Here is a 20,994-nt window from a genome sequence, read left to right as displayed (position 1 = left end):
TATGTTATAAATGCACACAGACCACTGAAGTGGACACTAATGCATCATAAAATATACCATCAACTACTGGCCATCAGCTGCAAATGCAAGAAATTATTTTTGTTAAATACAATATGGTCGACGAAGCATGAGAACTGGCCCGGTCCCTCCTTCTACTGTAGACGACTCTTGCAAGTAAAAAAAATATTGTGACATCAGATAACCCCTAAGGAACAATACTACTGATGTATTTTTCAAATAACAACTTTGTATTTGGACAAAATTACAATTGATCACATAAAAAAAAATAAATAAATAAAAAATATTTTACAAAAAAAAATTCCTACCTTTTTTATGCCTTAAGAAAAAAATTTTTAAAAATGGAAAAAAAATTCTGACACAAAGGATCATAATTCATGCATGAAAGGGTTAAAAGCTAAAGTTTCAAGCTTGTATTGAAGCTTTTACTTTGGGATTTTTGTTTTACTGCCAAATTGTAACAAACAATTCAAACAGAAAACTAATATTGGTGGTCATACTAAGAGTAACTTAAGTAATATCAAATGTCTGAACTGAATAAGAAAAAAAAGGTAAAAACTTGCATCAACCTTTGGGAGTCCTTTTTAAGCGCAACAGATTTAAAAAGATTATTAATGCAAATTAAGCTGGAATAGAATTAAGAGTGTGTTTAAGTATTTAGAAATATGGTAATTTTTTTTACCTTAGGACAAAGAAAATATGAATTTTTAAAAACGGAAGCAAAATCCATGCAAACTGTCACCTGTTTTTTTTCACCTGAGCTAAAGAGAGAACTTACCTTCTCCGTCCGTCTACAAACAGCTACGTTGTTCACCAACATTTTCGTATCGTTATGCTAGATACTACATAGCAAAGAATCCATCTAAAGTCATCCAGCTGACATAAACACAGATTCCTCTTTGCAATCTGACTGAAGATCCAACATTGCAAGCTCTTTGGTCTTCCAGATCAAGCTCCGGCTGATCAAGCTTTCATCCCCATCCCCTGAATGCAACCACCCCAAAAAAAAAGCGTCCAGCCCCACAACATGCACAAGTCGTGCCGGCACCAATGTACCTGTTTTCATTTTCGTTCCTGTCGCGGACAGATGAACCATTTCCGCATTTGGAAGAGAAAGGGATGAAGTATGAGGAATCGTGGGAGGGGGAACAGTGAGGGCAGAAGAGGTGCAGAGAAAAAGATAGAAATGACAAAAACACGAGCTCCGCTCTCTGCATGCGCGGGAAACCTTCCACACACACCGACACACACACACACCGGGTTAAATGGAGGGACTTCAACCAAAATTAACGTCTGGGATCAAAAGAAGCAAAAATCTTAGCAGTAATGGTGTGTAACGTACAGAGTTGATTAATAAACTAAACTTGATTAATTAGAGCAGATTAATTGTGTTAACAGAAAAGAGCAAATCCGCAGATCATTTATTACTTTTAGATTTACCTTGGTCTCCCTTGGAAACAGATTTTCTGAGGTTTTTACAACATTAATTATTCCACAAAACCAAAACTACTTAATAATAACAATAATAATAATAAAAACAATATGAGAGGCAAAACCAGGAAGGTTTGTGGAAGCTCCAATGCACACAGTTAAGGGTAAATGTTATGGTGCCACTCTTCAAAACGAGCTGGACTTTATTAACCACAGATTACGCACGTTTAATAAAAGCCATATTAGGTTAAAGAAGATGCTAGATGATACAAAACAAAAGGACAAGACCACAGAGATCAGTGGAACCTGAAAGAACCAAAAGACACATCACTTACAAAAGCGGCTACAACACACAGTTCACACAGCAGTCCTGATGTGTGCCAGCTACTGTTTCCTCATCTACTGCTGTAAAGGTTTTCTGAACAGCGATGGTTTATTGCTGCTTGGATCATGACGGAGGAGACAGCAGGAACTGTTCTGTATGAACGCGGTCTGCCGTCGTTGTAGGACTCTAGTTTTATTCTAAAGCCGCATATTATTGAATTTTTAGAACGGTGTTCAGTTGCAACTCAGAACTAGTGAGAGATCATCACTGATTGGCTGGCTGGTTTCCATGGTCTAGGCACCATGAAGGACAATATGTAGCTATTTCATACGCAGAGCAGACATGATTTATCGACATTTTGGAGCATTTTCAGATGTTTTCAGATTTTCATGATTCTTCCTAATAAAGTTCTGATAGCCACTTGTAATTATTTGGTCATTTCTAATATATTCTGATAGTTAATTATGATGTTTTTGTTGTTAGTTTTTTATTTAGCTGAGCAATTTTGAGAGCCAATTTAAGGAAGATGTGGAGCCTGCAGCTGTAGCGCTCACAACTGCTGTTGCTATGGTTACGGCTTCTGAAGAAGGAGTTTGTTTGATTTCAGAAAATGTTGAGATTATTTCCATTTGCTTCCCAACTTTAAAATAGAAGAGCTGTTGCTTCACTGATCAGGTGCCTTGGCATGTACACATAAAGTAATGTAAACAGTCATATGGTATTTATCAGATATAGTCAGTAAAATGACTGTCAGATTTCCTTTTCCCACAAAGTGAAACAGTGTTTCTGCTTGTTTAATGTGATTCATGATGCTACTTTGAAAAGACTTTTATACAAATGACTAACTTTATGTGAGACACAGTGAAAGCAATGAGCTCGTTGTTTATACTTACTGGTAATCAAAGGATCCATCCTGGTCTTTCTGATCCACTGGATCCAGGGGAAGATCTTTTTTGTCACGAACTGATAAAAAAAAAGTAAAAGAAAGAAAAAAAGGTTTACTCAAAGTTCCACAGTTGGTAAAGTTCATGTATTGGTAGCGCTTTGGGGTCAGTATAAAAACCCAAATGTTTTTTTTTTCTTTTCTGTTTTTTGGTCACACTTAAATGACTTACATCGTCAAATAAACCTGAATATCAGACAATAAGTGGAGTTTATACAAAAAAAAAGCCATTTTCAGTTAATGGATTGTTATTAAGGGAAAACCAATGAGAGAAAGGACTAGTTTTTCTTACTGGTTAGATTAGCCCTTTGTGAGTTAGCGTTAGCCTCAACCGCTTTGAGTCACAGAAAGAAGGTGAAAATGTCTGAGTGCGACTCAAACTTTAGCCTGACAAAAAATTTCAGCGAGAAAAAAAAAAAAAACAATTCATAGAATACAAAAGATTAAATAATCCTGTCAATACAAATTTAAGACCTGCGATTAAGGTATTTAAGGCCAACTTACAGTTTTTAATTCATTCAAGACATTTTAAGGCCATAATTTTAGATAGACTAATTTAATACTTTCTAAGGATGCACGCCAGGCAGCGTCTCCAGGTTTAGCGGACGATTATTTTCCCACATAAGATAGCCTTTTTTTTTTTTTTTTATGAATATTATCATCCTGTGAAGGATATATTTGATATTTACAGAGGTTACATTTGCCTGAAATTGAACATTGTTTGATGATCTGAAAAAACAAATACGAGAGAAATCAGTTTGGGGCCGAATACCTTCTGACATTCGTGACCAAGCACTATTTCACATCAGGTAATCTGATGAAGTTAACAAATGAAGAGAACACTTGGTAACACTTTATTTGACAGGTTGTGCATTAGATGGACATAACACTGTCATAAACATGAAGGAGTCTTTATGAATGTCTATGACTGTTGTCATGAAGTGTCGTTCGGTAAATAATGACACTTTTAATGCAAAGTTGTTCTAAAAGTTGCATTAAAAGTCAGTTAAAAGTGTCAACTTTGAATTATTTTGTAAATATTGACACTTTAATGCAAAGTTGGGACTTTTAATGGACTTTAAATGCAACTTTTAAGGCAACTTTGCATCAAAGATGTCATTATTTACCGAATGACACTTCATGGCAACAGTCATAGACATTCATAAAGACTCCTTCATGTTCATGACAGTGTCATGCACACCCCGTCAAATAAAGTGTTAACGAACACTTTACTGTGATTCTCTTTCAGTGTAAATCATAAAAGTGTAGATTAAAGATGGGTTATTTAGTTACTGCTGATTAAAAAGAGAAAATATGCGTTGTTAATTTGCAATTGCTCCCTGTCAGACTGACCACATCAGTAACTCGGGGGGGCAGCTGGAGTTTGTATTAGAGGCACGGCGTTTTGTAAGATCATCTGTCATTAATTCTTCACTCACAAAAAAGAAGAAGACCTGGTGTTACTCTGTCTGCATCATGTTAAGCCCCTTTCTGTTAGTTTCATGTCTGATCCGTCACGGCACCTACCGAGGTATTTTGTGAAACCAGTCAAGAAGCCGGGACCTAGACATTACAGAAACTGCAAAACATTATTACAACTCTGCATTCTCTTCTTCCAAGGGTTCAAGCCATCAGACGCCCATTTTCTGATCTATGCGTTTGTGATTGTGTCAACAAAGAGATATTCTTTTAGTTTGATCTACAAAGGAAAGTATTTCAAAATCAATTTGACAACATCTGCCAATCTAGAATAGAGTAGGATAGTTTTGGAGTCCAAGCTGGAGACCTAAATGTTTCTCCATCATACTGTACATAGACAGACGTTTTAGTTATACTTTAATAGAATTCCAGTTAGATATAAAATACATATAAAACACAGAGAAATGCAACTGCATGACTGTTGATCAGCATGAGTCTAGAAAAAAGAAAACAACCACAAAAAAACAATGTAAGGCAAAAATAATACAGTCTGAACCAAAAATAATTACACCTATGAATGAAATTACTTTTATTACCTCAGATTTAATGTAATGTTACCCGTTACGTGATCCAGTAAGTCTGGCTTTTGTGTACATAATCAAACATGCTTATTAGTCAGAACACCGTTCAGTACTTCTTGTTTGAGATAAACAGCAAACGGATTTTTCTCTACAAATCAAATATTCAGAGGGCTGCAGAGATTATCCAACAAAAACATATGAATGATTGAAAACACTTTGAATAGAGTGAATTTATAGCCTTACTTGGGTATTTGCCTCCACGACTCCTCTTGATGAAGCAGACAATGAGGAGGATCAGTATAATGAGGGCAATGGCACACATCAAGCCAATGAACCAGCCCTGAGTGGCTATGTCTACCTGGTCTATGTGAGCTGGACACACACGCCCACACACCCACACACACACAGAGAGAGAGAGAGAGAGAGAGAGAGAGTTTTCAGCATCAGTTGTAGTTTTCTCATATCTTGTCACATTGCTCAATTACTTAAGAATTACATTCATCCACAGCAGCAGAAATCTTCTTTCTCTACAAGATTTAACGTACACTCAAACAATTTTATGAATTTTGTCATTACCCATAAGCCTCCCTTAATGCTCCCTTAGACAGCAAAATTATAAAGCCTGTTTTTAGTTTTATTTTTTTTATTTTACTGAGGTACTATATGAGCGGCCTTTGCGACGTGAAGCTGCAGCAGAGCTCAGGTTGGGATGATTTATCATCGGTTGTTTGCTTATAAATATCAAATATACTGTATTTCATCATTTACAACAGCTGCGTTTCCATGACAAACATGTGCAAAACTGTCAGTACCCTGCTAATGTCAGAAAAGCACAATTTCACAATTGTCTCCATTAAATAAAAAACGTAATTAAAAACCCATGCTAATGATCTTGCTCACACTCATTAAAAAAAAACACGCTGCTCCAGGATCCCACACCTACTTCCTGTCTTCTTCTTGTTGATTTCCGACAGAGGCAACATCTGCGACATGTTGATCATGTGAGGGGAAAAAAGTGTTTCCGTTGCAGTTTTGCGAGATAAACTACTTCTGATACGGCCCCCCCCCCCCCCCCCCAAAAAAACACTAAATAATTTTTTTCGAAATTGCAGTGTTTCCGTGAAACAACTTTATTTTCAAAATGTCAAATTGTGCAACTATGTGGTCAATGGAAGCGCAGCTGGTGACGATGATCTGTCAACCTACATGACCAGAAGCAGTGCAAAACTGAACCTTGATAACTCCAAACAGTGATTAAACCAAGTCAGAGGTTGCATTATGTACTGATACCGTTACAGTTGGTTAATCACCGCTCGATAAATCTGGGTTGTGTTTCAAGAAGGGAGCCATTGTTGAAAGAAAGCCATAAGAAGAGTGGATTCAGACAACTGGCATCTGCCAGGAGACACAGCAAAGCTGGAACAAGGTGCTCTGGTCCGATCAGTGTTGTTTCTTTGTTTACCGAAATGTAAAAACTAATTTGAACTAACACTGAACATCACCCAGAACACACCATGCCCACCGAGAAACATGGTGGTGGCGGACCACTAAACCGTTGACTCAATAGAAGTGAATACAATGGCGTCCTTCAGTTGATTTTTATTTGCCGTTTTATTTTTTAACAATTTTCCTTTCATTTCATAACTACACACTACTTTTTGTTGGGTTACCTCATAAAACGCAGCATATCAATAGTTTGATCCATATTCTGTTGAGTTTGGAAGGCAGAGAGTTAAACAGCACAAATCACATTGCTTATGCCCGAGTCCAAACAGATACTGTAATATCACCATGTTCATTTTTTTCATGTTGTTTCAACGAACTGTTCTTCTTATATGAATGATAACGATTAGCAACAAACAGACGTTGCCGTCAGTGTGGTGGCTGATCAAATATACTTCCATCATCAGCGCAAGTCTTTAAAAACTCTGTTTTAGGTCAGTTTTGTTCATTCTCATTTTCACATACAAACACACACACACGCATCCACACACACCCAACAAACAAAAGTCATTTACTCGTAAACAATAAAGCAGTTAGGCAGTAGTTATGTTTGTTACATCTTAACCAACAGATATGAATGCCTAGCTAATTCAAACTACAGTTGAAGTTCAACTAGACATCTGTCCTGGTCCCAAGAAGGCAGCCATTGTTGAAGCTGAAAGAGTCAGAGTCTCTTTCAGCTTCAGGTAGCACTGGGCCTTTTTCTAGCTGACCTTTTATACCACGACAGAAAAAGGCAGAACATACAGTGGAGCCCCCGCTATGCGGTTCAGTATTCATGGGTTTTTCTGTGGAATGTAACTTCAAATTATTTTTCCTGTAGAGGATTTCTAAAATATCTGAACAAAAATGCAGCTTGGGAAGATGAACTACCTCAGTGCGATGCTGCTTGACGCTGCTATTTGCTGGTGTTTGGTAGGAAACGCCTTTCATTATTCTTGGCACTCACTTCCCAACAGCCAAGATAAGTAAGACCGTAACTATGAGATGGTTCCCACTGTGTGTAACAATGCATGTTTGAACTGTTAAAATGGGCAGTTTTAAGTGATTTTAGAAAGGGTCTGAGTTATATTCCTTAGCATTTAGCTAAAATCCTCAAATGCTGAGGTCCTATTCCAAACACTAGGGGTCCGCTGTGCAGCCATGTTATTACAAGAGGTGTTTGAAGCAATAATGTATGCATACAAATGCTCTACATAATTGAATTTATCAATAGTTTTAAAACATTTACATTGTCAATGCATCACAGTTGTAAAATTAATTATATATAAACAGTTTTTTTTTTTCTTTTGAAATCTTGTCGGACAAAATCAGAGTCTATGGAGACAAATTCCTCGTAGACACAGTAGGAAAAGAATGACCTCAAACAGCCATTTTTACTGTGATGCAGAAATCTTACTTTGCATCCTGATATTAATAAACAATATTGCAAACTATCAATAATAGTAAATCTTCTCTCCCTTGCACTGTCGATGGTGTTTCTGGGGTGAATATGATTGTAGATTTTTGGCAACACCACTACAGCAAGTTATTTACCTGTGTACAGAGTGAACAAGGTTAGTACTGTAGAAACTATCAAAACACACGAGGTCTATCAAGCAAATAAAGAACTGTCTGTAAATAAATCTATAGGAATGGATCTTATTTCAGCTGAACATCTCCAATTTGCAAGTTGAAGGGTTGTCCCTCTTCTTGCCTTTCACTGGTTTTATTATGCATGGTTTTATTCCTGAAACCTTGATGAATGTTCTTCTACTTCCTGTGATTAAAAACAAAGCTGGTAAAATCGGCAGCTCTGATAACTATAGACCTATAGCCCTAGCTAGTACACTGTCTAAAGTCTTTGATCTAATTCTTTTGTGAAAATTTGCAAAGACAGTTTTGTCTACAGACAATCAATTTGGGTTCAAGTCCAAACATGGCACTGATATGTGTATATATGGCCTAAAAGAATTACTGAATAACAGCAAACATTCTACGGTTTTTCTGTGTTTTTTAGACGCCACTAAGGCTTTTGACCGTGTAAATCATAGAAAACTATTTTTAAAATTGTTCCAAGATGGTGTTCCTAAGTATATACTGAGATGTCTGTCCTACTGGTATGCTAATCAAACGATGCAGGTGAAATGGGACAACTGTGTGTCTGCATCCTTTCGTGTCGGTAATGGAGTCAGACAAGGAAACATTTTATCTCCTGTGTTGTTTAATTTTTATATGAATGACCTCTCTAAGCAGCTAAACTTGTGTAGAACTGGCTGCATGGTTGGTGATACTATTATTAATCATTTAATGTATGCTGATGACATAGTGGTTTTTAGTCCAAGTTCAGCTGGTCTTCAGAAGCTGCTTAATGACTGTTCAGTATATGGTGAACTACTTGATGTTAAATTCAATTCATCAAAAAGTATCATCTTGATCTGTTGCACTAAGGAGGACAAAAATAGAGTATTTCCAAATTTCAAACTGTCTGGGACTTTATTGAATGTCTCAAATGAAGTAAAATATCTTGGCCATGTGTTGACAGACCGTTTGTCAGATGATGAGGACATTTACCGTCAGGTTCGAATGTTATACCCTCAGGCAAATATCCTTGTCCCTAAGTTTGGATTCTGTTCCGATGAAGTGAAACTGAACTTGTTTAGCTCATATTGTACATCACTGTGTACTGCACATTTGTGGTGCAACTTTAAAAAAGTCAGTCTTCAAAGATTGAAGGTGGCCTATAATGATGCATTAAGACTCTTGTTAAATAAACCCAGATGGACCAGTGCCAGTGAACTGTTTGTATCTGCTCGCGTCAGCACTTTGATGGCTGTTTTAAGAACGCTTATGTATAAATTTATTTGTCGTTTAAACGAGTCTAATAATAGAATTATGCTACTGTTGACTAATGTTAAATATAGTGCAATAAAATACTCATCAGTGCTCTGGAGACATTGGTATGATTGCCTTCTGACTGGTTAGGAGTCGTTTTTTATTGTACTTTTTATTCTTTTATAGTTTTTGTTTTCTTTTTTATGTAATTTGGACTTTGAGTCTGTAATAAAATCTATCTGTCTGTCTGTCTGTCTATCTATCTAACATGTCCATTTTAAGTTTTTACAAGCTGAACAGGCTGTTTGTGCGTTTGTCGATGTCCACCCCTACGCTGGATTGGGCTGTTTTAAGTTTCCTTAAATTTCGTTAGGCCAAAATCATCTCCAGACGTTTGTTTGGTGTCGACAATCAGCTGGTTACGCTTTCAGCTGGGTAAAAGTGTCACAAAACCAAACAACGTAAAATCAGTCAGCATTGTCAGGCTGCTTAAACCTTCTTCTCCCAGAGAAAAATTTACCATGTGAGAAAGACAAGCCATGCTAACTCACCCAGCTTCCACTGAGCTACCTTTGACACTACAGAGACAGAAAGGCATCTGGATCAGCCCACCGGTCTGAAAGCAGCTCTTCTCTCACCTGCTTTAGTTTTAAAGGTGACAGATTTGCTGCTGACACTGTTGAGCTCTTGGGAGTAAACCCTCAGATGGTACTTCTCACCAGCGATCAGAGCCTTCAGATTAACGGGCGGCTGTTTCACCTCTTCAACTGTCACTGTCTTGTTGCCTTGGAGACACAAGAAAGGTGCCAATCACACTCCGGAGGTGTCACTATGACTGAACAGCGATGGCTGTCGTGTGCAGCTGAGATTACGGCGTCACAAAGTGCTTCAACAGAGAGACCGGGTTTGCAAAGCGCAGTGTGAGTAAACAGTTTGCTGATAAGAACAATGCATTGCCATCACAGATAATAAAAAAAGATGCATTCATGTACCTTTGGCATGTTTACTTTAGCGAAAATAAATTACACTACTTGTAGAAAGTAAATAATTTCCAAAGGGCCCAATTCTCAAGAAAGATTCTAATAAAAATGGGGAATAATACAGAAGCACAAGGCTACTTCAAAGAAACAGCATTGTGTCAAATTAAACTGCAGCTATGGGTCTGGTTTTCGTCCAGCTTTATTAGACAAAAGTGAAGGTTTTGGGTGGCAGCGCATTGTTGATGTGAAGTTATTCTCACAGTCACACTTTAATATTCTGAAAGTCCAATCAGAACAGAGCAGCACCATCATTTGCATCTTTGTGGCAGAACGGCATGCCAGTCATGACTGGGGACGAGCGGCATGTCATGACTCGGAAGTGGCAGCAAACAGAAGGGAGTATTAGCTGATGACATCAGGCGCCACGTGGTCAACCATTTCAAAGGCGTGATGTCATCTGACAACATCAGCTCAAAGCCATTCTACACGGGAGACATGCAGTTCACATGCACAGACACACAATACCGAAATACATCGGTGCGCCTCTATCGAGATTGTGGAAAAATAAATCAGTCTGAGTCCACTCAGATTCTAAGTTGACCTCGTGGAAGTGAAGGACACGACAGGAAGTTTCTGGTTATCCACAATCTCTCAGCTGATCTCATCTCCAAGACCTGAACTCAGTCCGCATTCCCATCCGGAAAATACTCAGGGGAGCATAAATGGATGATGATGATGATAATTATGATGGGATGAAGGACGTTGCCAGCTAGGCTTTCTAAGAGTCAAAGCTTTTAGACTTGACCCTGGAAAGCACATGGGATTAAAGGAGCAGCAAATCAATCCCATCATTCCCCTTTTGTTCATTTCTTCCTTCCCGATCCGTTTAGGGGCCGGGGTGCATTCAGGGCTCAAACTGGCCAAGAAACAGAAAACCTTAATTCTCCTATTCAGACAGTCATAGTCTAAGGAGTAGACCCATTGCAGTGTGATGAAAGAAAGCGTACAAAAAATTTTAAGAATAATGCTTCAGTCCCTTTGTAGTTAGAACTCAGAAATTTCAACTTCCCAGTCGTAAAAATCCACCGGAACGTTCCCCGAAGTCGGACTCAGACTACCTCCAGTTAGGAATTTTAAGGCCTACTTCACGTTTCAATATGGCCGCTCCTAAATCCGTTCATTTTACAAAACGCATTTTGAAAAATGCTATATGCGCCTGCATCTATAAACTGAACAACTTAAAGTGGTGTTTGCTTATGGAAAGAAATACTCCATTACCACCAGCCCTGTTTAAGAGACAGGGTCATTTAGACCCCACAAGTTTTTTTATTCTGTGCACAGTCTCACTGACCCTGTATGCACTTTTACATGGTCTTTTTTTTGTGTGGTTTTGGAAACTGACGTTCTGACGGGACAAATTCTCCCGCTCCCCTGACATTTTCCATGCTCAGCGTGAAAGGCTTAATCCAACTCCAGCTCCGTTTGCCTAGAAAATCAGGTTCGTTTGGGAAGGGGTTAATCCGTAATCGAACACTGATGCAGACCAAAAAAAACGAACTGTAGTCCACCTAAAAACATGGGTCTTGATTGTAGTGAAGTCGGGGCAGTGAAAGTTCCTCTAAGTGCCCAAAAGTATTATTGCAGCGCAATAATCTACCAGCTACCAGTAACCTAGCTGAACCTACCAACTAGGTTACTGGTATATTCTTCAGCTCTAGAATATGGCAGGTTTTGCTCTGGGTTATTTAGTTCCTTCATCAAGTTGATTTCAGAAATTATCGCTTTGTCCTGGACAATCATACTCAATAAAACAAATTATGTGTTTCAATGAGATTAAAAATACCTATTGAAAATACAAGGGAGGTATGAAACATACTTTTTTGTTAATTCTACATTTCTGTCTTAAAGTTTTTTGTGACATCTGGCTTATGTTATCGCATAACTTGACTTTCTGATTTTGTACTGTGTGGAGCTGACAGATCATTACAGGAAATGTATTTCAACACCTTCAAATATCAATTTTGTTTAGCCATAAACATAGCAAAAATGCTTTCTGCCTGCCACGCAAAGATATTCACCAAAATAAAATCATGCAATGGATCTCAATAAAGTCTCTGTAAATCCAAAACAATTCAACCTTAACCAGTTCTAGACCTTAAAAACAAAGGGGATGGATGTGCTTCAGAAAGGAAAGATTCAAGAGCATCTAACATCGGTTCCACAAAGAAAAAAGATTACTATGACAACATGGGCGGTCAGAGCAGTGGCATACTCAAATAAAAGTCCATGTAAAGCAGTCAGAGTGGCCCATGTAAAGTGAAAGTCCAACTGGAGGCATTCCAAGTCAGGCAGCAGCATGAAGAGAGATGGCACAGAAAGCTAGAGACGACATGGTGAGGGACTTTTTGTAAGAAACCCAAACAGTCCCCTCACGTCTACACAATATTAGAAATCAAATTATCCAGTTATTTCTTTGTGTTCAGGACTTATTTAGTTCAAATAAATGTCATAGACATGTACCATATGATTTATAAATGTGTACAAGAAGTTGCAGGAAACCTCATTTCATATAAATATGTAATCAGAAAACATTTTTTTAAAATCCCAAATGCACACATTACAAACTGATGTGGCTTTAATAGTTTGTATGTTAAATAGAGTAGTGATTGAAACATTTTTCAAGTCTGGTGTATTTGCTTCCTGAACATCTGCGCAAACAGTTTTTATATTTTCCGGTTTCTTAATGAATGTTTTTAGATTCAACAAAATCTAAAAACATTTTAGATTTCGCAATTGTACTTGGAAGCGAATGCCTAATTTTGAGATGTGTGCTCATGAAACTAGAACCGACCAGTATGGTCATAATGTCCATTGTTACTGTGGCGGCCACATCATGTTTGGATGGTTTTCTGCAGAATGAACTGGAGCACTTCATAAAATATTAATAATAATGACATCAGCCAGGAAGTTAAAGCTCGGGGGCAAATGGGTTTTCTAAATGGACAATGGCCCCAAGAGTCTTCTTGACTCTTGAGCCAAAATGATAAAGTGGCTTAAGGACAACAAAGTCAATGTAGCTGAGTGGTCATCACAAAGCCCTGATCTTAGTCCAATAGGAAATGACTGGTAGACTAGAACTGGTACATGTGAGCAAAGCAGCTTATGAACCCCAAATCACCATAAAAATATTGTGAGAAGCTTGTGGGAAGATAAAGTTTAAAAGGGAATTCTAAAAAATACCGAGGAAACACGTTCAAAATGTTGAACTTCACAAAGGTTTTCAAAAATAATTTACATCTTCTCTTAATTATTCTGGCATTTAGCAAACAGGCAACTCTAATTGACCTCAACACGGAAAGTTTAGTCTGATTTATTGTCAGTCAAAAAATAGGTACCTCTGATTTCCTACAGTTCAGCAAACATTTAGTACACATTTGTAAATTATGTTTAGCACAATCACAGCAACACTAAGATCATGTTCTGGTAACAAAGGCGTCCGAATTTTACTCTTCAAACTTTGTGTGCCATCCCTGTGAGGGGTTCACTCTCAGACGAGCAAACATATGTTTGATGTTTTGATGTTTTCGGAAGTTCGGCACAGGCTTTGTGTCTTACTGTCCAGAGTGACCTCTAGAACAAACTTGCTGTCAGCTGGGAAGTTGTGACTCCAGTTGACGTTAGCGTAGTAACTGTTGGGGACCACCGTCAGATTCCAGATCTCCCGCCGAGGGATTACTACACAGATGGGTGGTTGGGGGATAGGATCAGAGGCAAAGGGTTAAAGGTCGGAAGAAAAATGTAACACTTTATTTGACGGTGTGTGCAAAAGACTGACATGGCACTGTCATAAATAATGACACTTTTAATGCAAAATTGCGTTAAAAGTCCATTAAAATGGTAAACTTTGCATTAAGTGTCCTAACCCTACCCTAATGACCGACTGGTTTTGATTGTGTAAAATGACTCTAGTCAGCCCCTTTCAGAACAATGAAATTTCCCTTTCATGTCGTACCTCTCATTCTCCGGACAGATAACGGTTTGTGTGTGCTTTCAGAGCACACAGCTAGGAGAAAGGATCAAATAGGTGTGGCCTACAACTTTAAGAATTGAGCTGGGCAGTATGCTAAGTGTTCAGAGTTCTAACTTGCTAACTTGTGTATCTTACCTCTCATTTAAGTAAATAACGTATATAGATCTTTTCACAAATAGGATCTTAAGTTGTTTTGCAAAAAGAAAATCATGAAATTAAAAAAATTTAAACATGAAAAAGATTTATAGATTAAAGTAAATCTGTAGTTTTCAATACTGAATCAAGACAATGAACGTGTACTCCACAGGTCAGGAGGTAACGCTTGACCGGACGGATCGCCACAGGTTTCAGAACACATCTAAGGAGCCAATCGTGTTCTCAAGGTAGGGTCTGAGTCTGAAGGTCTACAACAGCTCAGAGATGTCTGTACGCTTCAGGATGCAAAGCCATAAAAGTTAACAGCAGGAGTGGAAACGTAACCAGAGAGGAGACATTGGGACAAGATCCAGGTGTGAAAACAATCAAGCACCTGTCTCCTGTTTGTCCAAAAGAACTCAGTTCAAGAAACATTAATGTGCGCCATAGCATAGCATATTCTTATTTGCACAAATTTGCTCATCAATTTACTTTATGTCCTCTCAGGAGGACACTGGGCAGCTCTCTGATCTTTATGGACCTGTGGACTTGCTGGAGTCTTTGCTTTGCATCGTATCGTTGCATCACACCCTTAAGAGCTGACTCTTGCAGCTCAAGTCTCTGACTACCTACCAAGTAGATTAGAGATGTAATATTGTTACGTTGACTCTACATTATCCTCCCATATTCCATGTCTGTTTTTAGTGCACACCCTATCAGGATGCATTCCTGACATACCGTCCTGTTTTTTGTCAGGTGGGAGAAGGCAACCATATTCCTTAAAACTACAAAGTGAGATTCAGTGAAAAGCAGTAAGAAATACATGTACCCAAGACATTCTGGTCAACTCGTTTGGTGGTGACCAGCACAGGAACTGTGGAGGGTGTAGTTGCCTCAGTGGTAGTAGTAGTGGTAGTAGTAGGAGGGGTTGTTGGAGGAGGGGTAGGAGTTGTGATACTAATTGTTGTGGGAGGAATGGTAGTAGGAGGAAGGGGAGGAAGAGGAGTGGGAGTAGGAGAGAAAACAGAAGACAGGGTGGCGTCCGTAAGCTCAACTACAGGGAAGGAAGAAGGAGAGAGCAGAGGGTTAAACACAAGGCAAAAGGAGCATCACATAAAACTGTGACACACTGACACTCTGGACAATGGAGCATAGAACTGAACGCCATCATGTTCCCATCATTGGAGCAATCACAAAATCACCCACAAACCACAGATGTTTTCATTTCGTCACTGTTGTCATTCAGTCAGATGCTAGAACAGAAGACAGCCAGGACAACCTTTCGTTTTCCACTTCCCTTCTCTTGTGTGTGTATGCGTGCGTGTGTGTGGTGTCTTTTATTTTCTGGTCCTCAGAACCTGCAGTCCTTTAGATGTTTTCCTCCTTGAAAACTCCACATTCAAATGACCTTTCCTGAATGTCCTCAAGGGCAGGACAGACACGTTCAGGTGTGGCGAAGCTGAGAAACACCTGAAGCATGCAGGGCTGAGAAAGCCAAAACACTAACACAGCTCAGCAATGCTGCCACCAGGTGGTGAAATATTGGTAATACAAGTGGCTCTTCTTGGCAATTAACACAGCAGCTATGTTTAAAATACCATAGTCATTAATTTTTCTAATTTCACTATAAGACAACAAATTACTTCAACTATGAAGTCAAAAACAAAACTAAAACTTATGGGTTCAGTCTGGATCCAATAACTTAAATGCTTGACATTAGAACAAATCTAACCAATCTGAATGAAGCTCTCTGCACAGATTTTCATAAATGACATTGAGTAATAACAATATGTGTATGACCTTTAGTGTGTCTTCTGATACTCAGGTAGTTTCCAGAAGAACATGCATTAATGTGGAACCTTTTCAAGGAAACAGTTTGAGTTGCATTAGTTCTTTTAACTAGAACACAATGATGTAGCGGCCAGACTCATGTGAGGAACACCCCAAACAACAACACCCCAAACCTCAAACAGCATGCTATTGTCATGCATTTCGTGCATACCCTTAACCAGCGCATCACTAAATTACCAGCGTTTCTAAGCCATGACAGTTCAGTGGCATCATTGGTCACTTCAGGGAATAGCTTCATGCTACCTTACTTGTCACAGTGGGAAGTTGCCAATGATCCACTGAACAGTGGTGATCCATAAAGACGACATCATGACAGATGTGCAGAAGCTCAAAACCAAAAAAAAAAAAAAATATGAAGCCACTGGATGACTAAGCAATCCAAGTGTTGTGTACCTCAGCATTCCCCACAACTTGCACACTTAAATAAATAAAACATCATGTTGAGAGGCAGCAGCATTAATTTCCTTTTGTAGCAACAAAAGCAGTGCCAAAAATAAAAAAATAAAGACCTTTAGCTGCTACACAAAGTTCCCTTGTATCGCACAGCAAAACTGTGATGCAGTCAGGCTGCATTACACAGACGCACCAGCAGGTGCCAGTGTTTCAGGAACGGAAGTTTATAGTAAGCAGAGGCATAAATAGATTTAAAAGCAGTTATGGAGTAGAAGTAATGATAAAAGAGAGCATTATCAAATGCAGCCAAACTGGTAAAACGCACACCATGCCTGTTAGACCCCTGGGAACACACAGCAGCAGCAGCGGCCCAACAGCGGCTTCAAACAAAGTGGAAGGATGATCAGACGGCGACAGGAAGCCACATTATTCCTCATCCAATATATCGCAAGTGTGTTTCAAACTCCTTATTAGTGTGCTTTCAATGAGTTTACATAAGTATGATGTGCAGATGGACCTCTAGATTGTATTGCTCTTATTCTTGGCAGAGTTAGCCTGCTTAGATTTTTATCAATATTATTATATTGTTATTATTATTATTTCTTTCTTTATTCTTTATCTTGTCTAAATTTGATTTAGACATACATACAAGTTCCAAACCTTCAGTGTATGCATGTTAATATCTTGTACACCAATTTTCTTGTGTTTTCCTTCTTTTTCTTGTATAGAAAAAAAACCTGCCAGCCTGACATAAAGCTTCCTCCTTCCATAACAGAGCCAATTCGTTCAGATGCTGCTGTGAGCAGCACTGAAAATCCTGTCTGCATGAAGCCACAGTGGGGTAGCAACAGAACCGTCGCTAAGGGCTGTAACAGTGACTGCACTGCTGCTGTTGTTAGATGGACAGATAAAAACAAAATGTCAGTGTTGGACAGCAATGGTCAATGAGACTGTGCTTTTTGTTCCCCCATTACCTACATCTGTAGCATCAGTAAAGTTTTCTGCCGGTGGAAAGAGCAGAGACACAGAAGACAGGAGAAGAGTGGGTGAGACAGGAAGGAACAAGAAAATAGAGTCACTGAGTCACTGGTATAAACTAGAGAGGCACAGAGAAATGGGCTGGTGGACATCTTACCAGCCTAAACACTCGTTGAGCGAGAGCGAGAACAAGACTCTCAGCAGGTAACAGGAAGGCTGACAAGAGTCATTCTGTTTCGTTAACTGGAGCTTTCAACTTCTCTCAAGCTGTGTTTCTATTACAAATGTACGCAAAACTTTGTTGATGTCCTGCTATTGTCAAAAGAACACAATTTCGCAATTGAATGAATAAATCTGTTTACGCATTACAAACCATGGAGGCAACAGATGTAATCTCTAGTATGAAATATATTCATATTTCAGCCATGGCATTATGGCACATTGTCAGCCATCAGAGGAGGCGTCTGCGTCCTATTCAGGCGTTGGAGTGAGAAGTTCTTTATACGTGTGAGCGGCTACGTATGTGGCGTCTTTGGGAAATTTTAGTCTGTGATTTCACAGAAGAGTTATGGATTCAACACTTTAAAATGACAAACTCAACTTTTGACAAACTGTTTGATGCTATGAGAGCTCTGGTGGAGCCAGCTGCCAACAAAAAAATTATGTTCGTGCTGTATAGAAACAGTCATGACTCGTGATGAGAAAGTGCATTTATTTTGCTAATTCAAATTTGCACAATTTCATCATCAGTAGAAACTCAGCTGTTGCTAAGGAATGTGTTTGAGTTTGACAAATTGGTACCATTTTTAAACTCTTTAAGTTAAAGGGCAACATTCTTTAGGAAGCACACACGGAGACTGTTGTTTCAGCAATGCTCCCGTTGCTAACAACCCTAACCCATATTATAAGTTACTGATGCCAGTTTAAAGCTTTAACTGAATGGACATTTTTTCTTTGTTTTAAAATATTAGTAAAGCAACTGGTCTCTCTCACACAAGGTGCACCATTGTCTCTGTTCGCAATGTAATTAATGACAGAAAAAGGTATTGCCAACATTGTTCTTATATATTCCTATGCAATAGTTTTTAAACACCAGGTCAAAGTTCACAAAACATACAATATAAACAGATGGAAATTTAGATGAGTGAATCACTACTATCTAGACTTTCCAGATTTAACACATTTCCAATAAGGTCAGTCATATAGCATCTGTCCAACAGTACAAAAAATTACAACTCTATTTTAGTCCTAAGCTTCTATGCATCAGGACTTTTAAAAAATAATCTCATCAGTAACCGGCTCTTGAAATAAAGACTTTTAACATGTTGCAGCAAGTCATTATTTATTAATAGCAGCAATAGCTGCGCTTAAAAGCAAGCAATATGTAAAAATAGTGACAGTTCAAGAATCTACAGCTTGTAGAATGAGGTTTGGAGCCCAGAACATTAACTGTTCAGGTGCTGTATGACCTTTTCTGTCTTTGACGTTGTTGTGCCAGTGTTTTATCTAACGGTGCACCAGGTCATTGTAGCTTGCAGACATCTTTTATGCGCAGCTTCCTTCAGCTTGCTACGGGTCGAGGACTGGGCCAACATCTTCAGTCATTCTGCTGTAAGTTAGCTGTTGTACTGAGGATCATTACAACTCGCATCAACCTGCATTTGTCACTTTGATGTCCACATTATGAACTCAATGACATTTGGGTCTATAGAAGACTTACAAACAACAAATATTAGCTTAGTGGTTGTAAAACAAACCCAAATCACTGGTTAGATGGGTTTGTGCAGATACAGACTGAATACTTTTCACCCATAATGCCACTGAGTACAAGAGCAAAACATGCACTGTACACTTTTAACTTTCCGCTGCACTTTTGACTGCAGACAACTGGAGCTTTGAAACAAAGTTCTTTTGGCGACAGTAAACTTTCTCCTGGTTATCAATGCAAAAAGAAAAACGGAAGCTTTCAAATCATTCCCTTTTTACCATCTATCCTCTCATATTTAATTTTCCTTTAAATTTAGCTGCGCTTTCTTTGTACAAAGACAAAAAAGGAAATCTGACTCTGACTCTGTGTTGAACTCTCCTGTTAAATGATTAATGAAAATTCAAAACTCCAGTATTTATTAGCTGAATTCAGTTATTTAACCGTCTCGCAGCTTCCTGTGTGTCCAGGCGAGTGGAACATCCGGACCCAGTAGCATGAGTTTAGTAGTGATATTCTTCGGGTCAACACTGCCGTTTTTTCAGTCACAGTTCTGTTGGTTCTGTATTCATGGTACATCCAGTTAAGAACACAGATTTTCACACCTATTGACAGTTAAAGATTAGGGTGATGGCAAGGAGAGTTTCCAAACTGATAGACTTGGATCTCCTGACCATAGGTAATTTAGAGAAAACATGCAGAAAGCTGCTCAGTTATTATAAGAAAGACTTAATGGCTGTGACACCAATGAAAATTTTTATATTGATTATTAAGAAGGTTATCCTGCTTTTAATTAAACATAAAGAGACATTGAAGTCATTTTGGCTTTATCTGTTATTATGAATATACTTTATAAATGGAGTTTAAATTATATTCTCAGACTGATGAACAGCTGATCTGAACTCTTTCACCTTTCCTTTTGGCAAAACTTCATCTTTCTTAAAAATTTAATTTGTTTTTTTTTTTGAATGACAGAGTCAGCAATGCTCACCTTCATTGGTAAAGTGCGGCGACTCCTCGGCATAGACCTCTCCCGTTCCCACCTGGGTGAGCGCTGACAGGTTGAACTTGTAGCGAGCGGACCGGTCCGGCAGGCGCAGGATGAAGTGTGTCACGTTGGGACGGAACGTCTCGATCTGCTGGGGACCCAGTCTGGACCCGTTCACTGGACACAAACACAGAGCACGGTCGTGATTTACTGTGGCATCAGAACTTCTCAATGTTAGTGGGCTATAATGGCTCCACAGAGATGATGATTGGATTTCATGAATTCTTTTACTATCCCACAACCAGTCTTAGTTTTGTTTTTTTGTTTTTTTCTTTGTAGTGAAAATTGTGGGTAAAACAGGAAACGTCACACCACCAGTTTGTAGGTAATTCAGATATTTAAAACAAAGAACTAAACCTAATCAATAATATGTTTTTCAGCCATATTGTCCAGCCCTAGTTGGAAGAGTCACAAAGTAGATGAAGTCACCTCTCTGGTATACGAGTTGGTATCCAATTAGAATGCCGTTGGGTTCTAATGGTTTGTCCCATTCCAAGTAGAGTGTGTCCAGACTTCTGCGGTTAATCCTGAAGAACCTGGGAGCATCCGGAACTGCAAATATTTCAAGTCACAAGAGAAAAACATGAAAAGAACATGAGAAAAGAAACAAAGAAACATGGTTAGACCAAATACTGGACATAAAAATTCTGCAACTAATTACTAATGACTAGTGGCTACAACAAATCTCTCAACTTTATACCAGTGCTGTCCAGTCAAAGCCTTTAGGGGGCACTGTGGTTAGTCTGAATCACAGGATGGTTTGTTTAAAGAAATAATTATGTGAGCAGTTCTGCAAATGTTAAACATATCCATCGTATACACACCCTATCAATTTTAATT

General features: G+C 38.6%; 1 protein-coding gene across 36 annotated transcripts in view; it reads right to left on the bottom strand.

Moving 5' to 3' along the window:
• Positions 1-20,994, bottom strand: part of nfasca (neurofascin homolog (chicken) a) — a 113,639-nt gene that overhangs the window by 7,414 nt on the left and 85,231 nt on the right. For 11 of the 36 annotated variants that reach the window (XM_032548535.1, XM_032548536.1, XM_032548538.1 and 8 more), the window contains 10 exons: positions 20,584-20,706; positions 20,098-20,271; positions 17,398-17,424; positions 15,009-15,233; positions 13,630-13,749; positions 9,673-9,819; positions 4,961-5,089; positions 4,245-4,280; positions 2,668-2,737; positions 1,075-1,116 (listed from right to left, as the gene is read on the bottom strand). In XM_032548535.1, the coding sequence (XP_032404426.1) occupies positions 1,075-1,116; positions 2,668-2,737; positions 4,245-4,280; positions 4,961-5,089; positions 9,673-9,819; positions 13,630-13,749; positions 15,009-15,233; positions 17,398-17,424; positions 20,098-20,271; positions 20,584-20,706 (1,093 nt within the window). Of the gene's footprint in view, positions 1-1,074; positions 1,117-1,239; positions 1,756-2,667; positions 2,738-4,244; positions 4,297-4,960; positions 5,090-9,672; positions 9,820-13,629; positions 13,750-15,008; positions 15,234-17,397; positions 17,425-20,097; positions 20,272-20,583; positions 20,707-20,994 lie in introns of those variants that run through there. The other 25 variants (XM_032548551.1, XM_032548566.1, XR_004336984.1 and 22 more) reach the window with 24 other exon arrangements.

This window comes from Xiphophorus hellerii, chromosome 20 (genome assembly GCF_003331165.1).
Source record: "Xiphophorus hellerii strain 12219 chromosome 20, Xiphophorus_hellerii-4.1, whole genome shotgun sequence".
NCBI lineage: Eukaryota > Metazoa > Chordata > Actinopteri > Cyprinodontiformes > Poeciliidae > Xiphophorus > Xiphophorus hellerii.
This window is presented reverse-complemented; position numbering and strand designations above follow the sequence as displayed.